Source organism: Callionymus lyra, chromosome 1 (assembly GCF_982586985.1).
Source record: "Callionymus lyra chromosome 1, fCalLyr1.hap1.1, whole genome shotgun sequence".
In the NCBI taxonomy this organism is placed as follows: domain Eukaryota; kingdom Metazoa; phylum Chordata; class Actinopteri; order Syngnathiformes; family Callionymidae; genus Callionymus; species Callionymus lyra.
The window spans coordinates 44,152,430-44,161,439 of NC_141818.1; the positions used below are offsets into that span (position 1 = coordinate 44,152,430).

Consider the following 9,010-nt stretch of genomic DNA (forward strand, 5'->3'; position numbering starts at 1 on the left):
GTTCAAACATCGCAACACAAACTTCAATCACTCATAAGCCTCGACAAACCAACGACGCACAACACTCTGCGTAACTATTGAAAATCCATTTCAAACACACACTCTTGCACTGCAGCACAATTGCAAAGTTGTGAGTGTAGTTTTGAACTATCCATGATGATTTATTCCTTTATTATTCAAATGATTAAATCACAATAAAACAACTTTTTCTTTATTAAATTGTTTTGGATAATAGAAACTTTTTTTTATATTGTTTTATAGGATTTTATTGAATAATAAAGAAACAAATATGTCTCCCTTTTGAACTCCCTCTCCACATATAAGATGTTAAACTAAACATCGATATTATATTATTATATTATTTAATTTCGCATACAAGCATATATACTTCATTTAGTTATTATAGAAAAGGAAGAAAAGGGGGGTCAGTGTTATCTTGATTTTTAAAGTATATACTTTATTGAATATTGTTTTGATTGTTTAAGCGCTTTGTGACCCTGGTCTGGAAAAACGCTATATAAATAAAAATGACTTACTTACTTACTTAATATAGGACTTTTAACACTTGTAGTTAAATATTTTGAGTTAAATATATAACAATAAAGACAGTCATTTACTAATTTAATTTAAGTTTTAACATTCGTTTTAAATTATTATTTGTGTTTGATAAAATCCCTAAAAAATACCGCTATAAACGACAAATAAAAGAAAAATAACTAGTAAATATGTTTCATCTCCAAAAGGTCACTTTTATAGTGTTGAACAGACGAACACACGCAGCCACATGGACGCGCCTCTCCTCCTTGCACCCGTGACGTCACCAGACCATGGACGCCGGTGATTGGTCGAAGGTTGTCAAATGTGGTGTGTGCTCGCTGAGAAAGAGGGCGACTGTGGGCTGGACCCCCCCAAATACACCTCGGTCCTGGTCCACAGTGAGACGCGTGGCCGTGGGAGACGGCTGACCCACTCTCCCCTCTCGTCGACTCTCCTCCTCGGCATCTTCTCTCCGCCCGGGGCGAGCATGGACAGTCGGGTCCTCGAGCATCCTCACGCCCAGTTCGGAGGCTCGCTGGGCGGACTGGTGGGCTTCCCGTACCCGCTCGGCGCCCACCACCACCATCACCATCACCACCACCAGCACCACCAGCAGATCTACGAGCTGAGCGGCGCGCACCCGCTGCAGAGCTCACCCGCCGTGCCCTTCTCCATAGACGGATTACTGAACGGCTCCTGCTCGGCCTCGGTGGTCGGAACCAACCCGCTCCTGACGTCCGACAGCTCGCAGTACAAACTCTCAGGTGGGAACCCCGACATGTCCCCCTCGCGGGTCCACGTTTATTTCTAGCACAACACACACTTTTGTGTGATCTAAAAAAAATAAAAACAAAAAACGTGTAATGAAAGCGATACAATTATTATTTTTAAATGGAGTTTAACTTGAATTTAATCGTAGTTTTGACAAGAAAAACTTGTATTTTGTAACAAATATTTTTATAAATTAAACTTAAAAATAACCCTATTGTGGAGATAAACAAGTTTATTATTACTTTTTTCTTATTCTGTGATTATAACCATTTAAAAAGAGTTTAAAATATGCGAATAACATTCTCAAACATTACACTTTAATAATTCGTAATAACAATACCTACAATTATTCTGTTTTGATTTGTATGTCGGGAAAATAATCGCTAATATAATTTAAAAAATAATAAAAAGGTTTGAGGCCCAGTTGAACAAGCTTTTTTTGCTGACGACCCTGGACCACTTGCAGACCCCGGAGACCCGGAGAAGGACAGCCCGGGGTGTAAACGCAGGAGGACCAGGACCAATTTCACGGGTTGGCAGCTGGAGGAGCTGGAGAAGGCGTTCAACGAGAGCCATTACCCGGACGTGTTCATGAGGGAGGCGCTGGCCCTGCGACTGGACCTGGTGGAGTCCAGGGTTCAGGTAAACCAAGACTCTTTAAGCTTGTTTTTTTGTGGGGGACTGTGGCCCTTAGTGTGAATAATTCACGTGCATTGATTGATGGCTTAATAAAGAGCAGCGGGTGGTCGTGAGGGTCAGCAGATGAGTTTAGGTTCGACTCGTTCTCAAACTGATTTGAAGGAGATTAAAAATGTTAAGGTTATTGACTTATTTCAATGTGAATATTGTTTAAGAATTATTATCGATGTATAAATATCAGCTTTCTTGTATATTTACGTGTACTTGTTTTGTTTTGATTTCATTCACCAAAATCAAGCTACACACACTAATTCCTCCTCAATATTATTGAAGTATACTCTCAATAAATATATAGAAGAAGTTTAGTTTGAATTATTAGAATCGATTTAAATTAAAATGTAATAATATTATATAATATTATGTATTATTGCTTTTGTGATTATATATATTTTTGTATATATATATTATATATATATACTGTATATACATTAATTATATATATATATATATATATATATATATATATATATATATATAATATATATATATATATATATATAAATAAATATATTACAAAAATATATATAATATGTATATAACATAATTGATATATAATCAATATAGTCGTTTGCAGCATTGTTATATATGAGAGAAGAGAAAATAAATCGAAAGAATGCATTCATCCATTAATTAAATCATACAACTAGACAATAATATATGGTTAAATTTAAACAAGGGTGTACAGTTTTATTGGACACATATACGCTTATATTTTCTTTCGTTTATTATTCTTTTGCTGATACAATTGACATATTACATTTAAACACGTATTTCTTTGTTTTGAATTGAAATATATTGTATTTTTTTTGTATATATATATATATATATATATATATATATATATTTATATATATATGTGTGTGTGTGTGTGTGTGTGTGTTTGTGTTATATAATTACATGGTCAATTAAAAGGTTGAGTTGTTCTCATATTTTATTTATTATTATTATTATTATTATTTTCGTGAATCATTTGACAAACGACAATTAATTAAATACAATATTTCTCTCTATTTTTAAAAAGTGAAAAAAGATTAAAATCCTGTTCATTCTCACATCGTAACGTGATTTAATGTTGAATTAATCTCGGGCTCTTGAGCAAAAACGGACTCGTATCTCTGGAGCTTCGGCGCCTTTTACGGCGGATTTCTTTCCTAAAAGCTGCGATTATTGTCCCTTCAAGCTGCTTAACGCCCCGTTTATCAGCGGGTCTTTTTCGGGGGGAAATACATTCTCGACATTAACATTCATAAGTGAGTCGTTGTCTCACACGACGAGGGTCGGAACCAGCTGCGTTATCAGCCCCGAACATGCGGCTCCGAGCGCCGCCGCGGGAGGAGGCTCCCGGGCGGGGGGAGGACGGCGCTGGTGAGGGGGGGGGGGGGTGGCAGGTGTGGAGGGTGGGAAGCACACCTGCTTCATGTACTTCTTGCAGGATCAGACTTTAACTCTCTCTGCGTCTTATGATGACGTCTGTGGAGAGATGCTTTTTTAAGGTCCTTTGATATTATTGATGAAGCCCTCATGAGTTTAAAGGGAAAATCAGATTCATTTTAATTTTGTATTCATTTGTGTTAATCATTTTTGAATCAACCCTTAATACTAGAGGACTTTTTAGTATTAATTGCCGCTCAAATGTAAAAAAAAAATGTAACTTGTATGCATATCTTAATAAAAATAAAAATAAATCTAAATAATACAGTAAAAATTGGGTTTTGGCATATTAAGCTTTCTTTTCATTTTTATTTCTTTTCCCCTTGTTCAAACTTGGTGCTCAATTTTATAAGCAAAAGTGAACAAAATGAACATATATATACCCATATACCCATATACCTATATACCTATATACCCATATACCTATATACCTATATCTATTAAAGTGCACACTGTGTAATTTGCCACTGCTTTAAAGCAACAACACAAAGATTTATTCACTTGTTAGCAAAGATGATGATCGATCAATGATAGTAAGTAAGTAAGTAATATTTGTTTATATAGCGCTTTTCCAGACCAGGGTCACAAAGCGCTTAAACAATCAGAACAATATTCAATAAAGTATATACTTTAAAGGTCAAGATAAAAGTGAGAACACAACAGGAGTTCCAGAAAATCAAGGAAAAAATAAATGATGTTAATGTTTTTCTGTTTTTATCAGTTCAAATATATTTAACACAAAACTGAGGGATGAGAAAACTATTGATAATATTTGCGTGATGTTCAGCGACTGCCTCGGTGCCTGGTTGTGTTTTTTTTCTATTTTTCTTTTTTTTTAGTGTGTTGTCTTTCATTCTAATCACAAGCTTCTGTTTCTGATGGACCTGCTAGCGCCACCTGCTGTCCCCCAGTCAACACTATTTAAGAAGGTTATGAAATTATATTCATAGATTAAATGTAGGGCAATAATATTTATACTTCGGTGAAGTAATAAAGCGAATATCTTTCATCTATAATGAACCGTTGTTAGCCAGCTAGCTTGAACGATAGGAGACAGACCTGGTTGTATATTTAATAAAGGTGTGAAGGCATTAGATTGACATACATCTATCGTTCATATACTGAAGGTAACCGAGTACAAGGAGGAACTTTTGAGACATAAACCTCCAGGAATCATTGTTAGAATCTGTAGGTCGAGGCTTCTGGTGGTCCGGAGAGAAGGCCTTGTTGTTGAGTCGTGCTAACCGTTAGCGACCAACACACTTCCTGCTGCTAACACGACAAAGAATCATGTCGTTTCTAAATTAAAATGCAAACACAAATCCAATGCATGATGGAGAATCTTTTGCAATAGTTACTCGAAATAATAGCAGAATATCGGCATCGGAACAAATGTGACAAATTACACCAGGGGTGGGAAATAAAATCCCCTTTAAGCAAAAAGTGAAAGAATTATGGAAAAACATGTATAAAATGGATATAAAAGAACTTTCTTTCCAATATGATCTCAATTATTCAATCATTCGGAGACATTCACCAAAACAACAAAGAATTAAAAAAGAGTTTAACAAAGTGATAGTTCACAGAAAATTTCACTCATTTTCTTCTCATCCTCGAGTTCCTTGTTTAAGTTATAGTTCGGTTCAGTTCAGTATTGTCGTTGCAACAAGTACAACAAGATATAAAACAATATTAAATAGAGCAAAACTACATATGTAATTACAACGATTATTATTAAACTGCAAATGACAATGATAAAAACTACACTAATGAACAAGCAGATAAGAAAAACAGTCGATACAATCCCAGTATTGCAGTAAAACACATGCATGTCCACCTTTATTCTGTCCTATTATAATATTCCTACATAATGTATTAAATAAAGACTTATTTATGGCAGCAACGTCTGTCCAGACTCTCTGAATGGATTATTATAAGATACAAAAACAACGTTTTAAATGAAAAATGCAAACGTCATGTCATTTAGTTTCAAATATTTTAATCGTTTCAATCGCGTCGACTTAAAAGTGTGATAGCGACATTTTTCGGCCGATCACGTCAGATTTTTAAAAAGATCGAGGAAGCAGCCAAGGGACGAAAAAAGTCCAAAAAACGTTGGAAGACTTGCTTTAAAAAAATAAAATATTTGACTTGCATAACATACAGTATGAGCTAAAACAATAATAAAAATGGTTTAGCAACGATGTCGGCCATTTTGGCCTTTGCGGATGAATATGGCCCAAAATGAAAATCAGTAGTTCATCAATTCTTAACCATCATTTTGAGTCCAAAAAGACGTCTGTTGGACCCGTAAAGATCCCGTGTGATGCTGACCAAGCTGACCCTTTATAGATAGAGATTTCAACCGGGGCCCACATTCACATGTCGGGGCTTCAATACGAGCAGTACGGAGGTATTTGGATGTTTTTAAGGGACTTTTTGGACGAAGAAAGGGGCGGTTTTTATGGACATTTCTTCATACATTTCTGCCCTTAACGCCTAAAAAACATGGATTACTCTCAAAATGATCCCAATCCTAAACCCTCGACAAGAGGGTGAGTAGAAAATGAGTGAAATCTGAATCTTTAATTTTCATTTCAAGTTAATTAAAAACAAACAGCAGAATAAAATTAATTTAAATGTTCTGTGTGTTGGATCAGTTCTACTCTAATAATTTCTGGGCCGCATAAATACACTCAAAGGGCTGAGTGTGGCCCCCGGGCCGCACCCTTCCCAGGTCTGAATTACACATTGAAACGTGGAATATCTTCAACATGACAAGTACATGTTTAATAACTTCTTAAACTATGTCTCTTGTTTTGATAAAATCTTCATTGTAAATGGTTCAAAGCAAACTTTGACATTTGTCATTAATCTAATCGTCATGAGTCGTCAATCAAAGAACTCTTGAAGCATGAAGTCCAAACTTAGTGTTTGTATATAGTGTTATATAATGTAAACAAATGACCTTAAGTGGAACAACTCTTCTTCGCCTGTGTTGTTCAAGCGAGTTCATTCTTCTCAATGGGTTCTTAAAAGGTGTTTAATAATATTGATGAATATAAATCACATAATATGGGTTAAAATGTGCGACTAGTTCTTAATCTAGTCCATCATTTGTTAGACTTTAAAACCGTTTCTTATTCCCATCGTTCATCCGAAACTGCTTATAGAGGTTTTAAATAAGTATTTTTATTTTTAGACCATAATGGATTCGATTTGCCGAAGACTCTCCAAAGAAAATTAGAAAAACACTCATTTTCTACTCGCCCTCATGTCGACTAAAAATTGGGATTATTCTCAGAGTAATCTATTCCTTGTTAGAGTTATAGACAAAATGTTTGTTCATTTTAATGTAGTGACCGTAGCTCTGTTGTCTTCGTCCAAAAAGACACTTAAAAACATCCAAATACCTCCAAACTGTTCGTCTGTAACGTCCATCTTGGATCAAAGTCCAAACAAGAGAATTTGTTCCGGAAAAAACAACAACATTTTAATCTTGTTTTTAGCAGAAGCTCAAAGGCAGAAATTTGGGTAAAATATCACTAAAAGTTTTATGAATGTCGATGTGTTTTGTGCGATTATATTGAACCAGAGGTTCATGGACGATGTGTGTGTTCAGGTTTGGTTCCAGAACCGTCGCGCTAAATGGCGAAAGAAGGAGAACACCAAGAAGGGTCCGGGTCGGCCGGCCCACAACTCCCACCCGACCACGTGCAGCGGCGAGCCCATGGACCCCGAGGAGATCGCCCGCCGCGACCTTGAACGAGCCGAGAAGAAGAAGCGCAAGCAGGAGAGGAAGCTGTTGAAGGCCCAGAACAAGCTGCTGCCGGGCGAGAGCTTCCACACGCCCGGCGGCTCCGAGAGCGACAGCGGCGTCTCCCAGTTCACCGACAGCGAGCAGCAGCCGTCGAGCGGCAATGGGAATATTCACCTGGAACTGTCGGCGTCCAAGGTCGCGGGAGGACACCAGAGCGACTGCGACCAAACGGGACACGACTTCGGCTCGCCGCGAAACCAAAGAAGCGCCGGGGAGGCGGACCGGGGGTCCCCGGGCAGCCCCGACGGCTCCAGCCCCGGGGGCCAGAGGGTGTCGGCCCTGCAGAAATGCAACCCCTTCAGCGTGGAGAGCCTTTTGTCGGACGCCACGCCTCGCCGGAAATGCCCGCTGGACTTCCCCGCCTTGACCAATCCGAGGACATTGATGGGTAAAGGTCACTTCCTGCTTTATCCGCTGGCCCATCAGCCTTTGGGGTTTTTGGTCCCCCAGTCGGCCCTGAAGGCCACGCCGTTTGACATCGCCAGACTAGAACAGCAGTGCACGCCGAGCGAAGGGAACGTGGCGCCCTTTGACCTGACGAGACCCACGAACTCTGACCACATGGAGAATCACACGCAGCTCCTCGCGGACCAGGACCCCAGAGCCTCTCCGCCCGCCGGACCGGAGTCCTCGGAGTCGTGCGACGACTTCGGGGCCCGGGCGGAGGAGGACGGGTCCTCCGGGCGGAAGGAGGATTGTCCAGAGGTCCCCGAAGGCCTCGCGGCAGACCCCGCGGAGGGGGTCCAGACCGACGGCGAGGACGTCGACATGGACTGACACACAAAAAATGAGCCGAAAACCGTCCAAAACATTCCCAAAGCTCAGCCGAGAAAACATATCAGGAGTCGCGACGACTTAACTGTCGTTTATTTTTTAAACCACGTGCGACGGGTCGTCCGGGTCGTCCGGGTCGCACAGAAGCAGGTTCTGTCCTGTCAATAAAAGTCTCACAACAAAACTCCTCAGATGTTCACGGACGTGTCGCACCCGCTTGAGAGGGAAACTCACCTTTGACCTCACGTGATCATTTCAGTGTTTTTAAACGTGTTCTGAAGCACGTTCTTATTTTACATTTAAATACATCGTTTGGGATTCAACACTATGTTACATTTAACATGAAAAAGATTCGCCACAATTCAATTAAGTTTAGTGAAAAACGTGCATTTATTGATTTGCAAAATCTTGTTCAAACCTCCATACTTTATTATTGAAAGATATAATTTCTACTTCTTGACTCTTGAATAAGAAAAAAAACAACTAAATTCTTAATGAACATATTGCACTGAATTAATAAAACTCTTCTCTTAAAGTAATTTATATTAAATCCTTTTTAAAAGCACTTCTTATGTTTACGAGTAAACAAAAGTACTTGACACGACATGTCTATAACAATATTAATCCGGTGAATAACTCGATTATCTCGACACTAATGTTCATCAACCATTAACGCGATAAAACGATCAGTGACTTCACTCTGACGTCACACTTTTTTTTCGTTTGACTTCTCAAGCGACCGCGACACGTCCGTCGATGTTGTACAAAATGATATTTATATGTCACATTTTTTGACGAAATAAAGCTATTGTTTCAATTGTCAGCTCGTGTGTGTTGGAGATCATGCTACAGCCAGATTAAACCCCCGGTTCGAGGGGTCCATGTGAGTCACAGCCCCGGCTCCGCTCGGCCCCGCCTGTTTGTATTTATTGCTTTAACAAATTTATTCATTTGAAAGGCCGAGCCGGAATGAGGTTA

At 39.0% G+C, this 9,010-nt stretch overlaps 1 protein-coding gene across 1 annotated transcript; it reads left to right on the plus strand.

Annotated features, from left to right (window-relative positions):
- Window positions 1-987: 987 nt before the first annotated feature.
- LOC148089707 (homeobox protein unc-4 homolog) lies at window positions 988-8,061 on the plus strand. Its single transcript, XM_087785100.1, has 3 exons — window positions 988-1,301; window positions 1,775-1,950; window positions 7,061-8,061. Exons 1-3 carry the CDS (start codon window positions 1,025-1,027, stop codon window positions 8,033-8,035), a joined length of 1,428 nt encoding a protein of 475 aa, XP_087641226.1. The 5' UTR covers window positions 988-1,024; the 3' UTR covers window positions 8,036-8,061.
- Window positions 8,062-9,010: the final 949 nt, after the last annotated feature.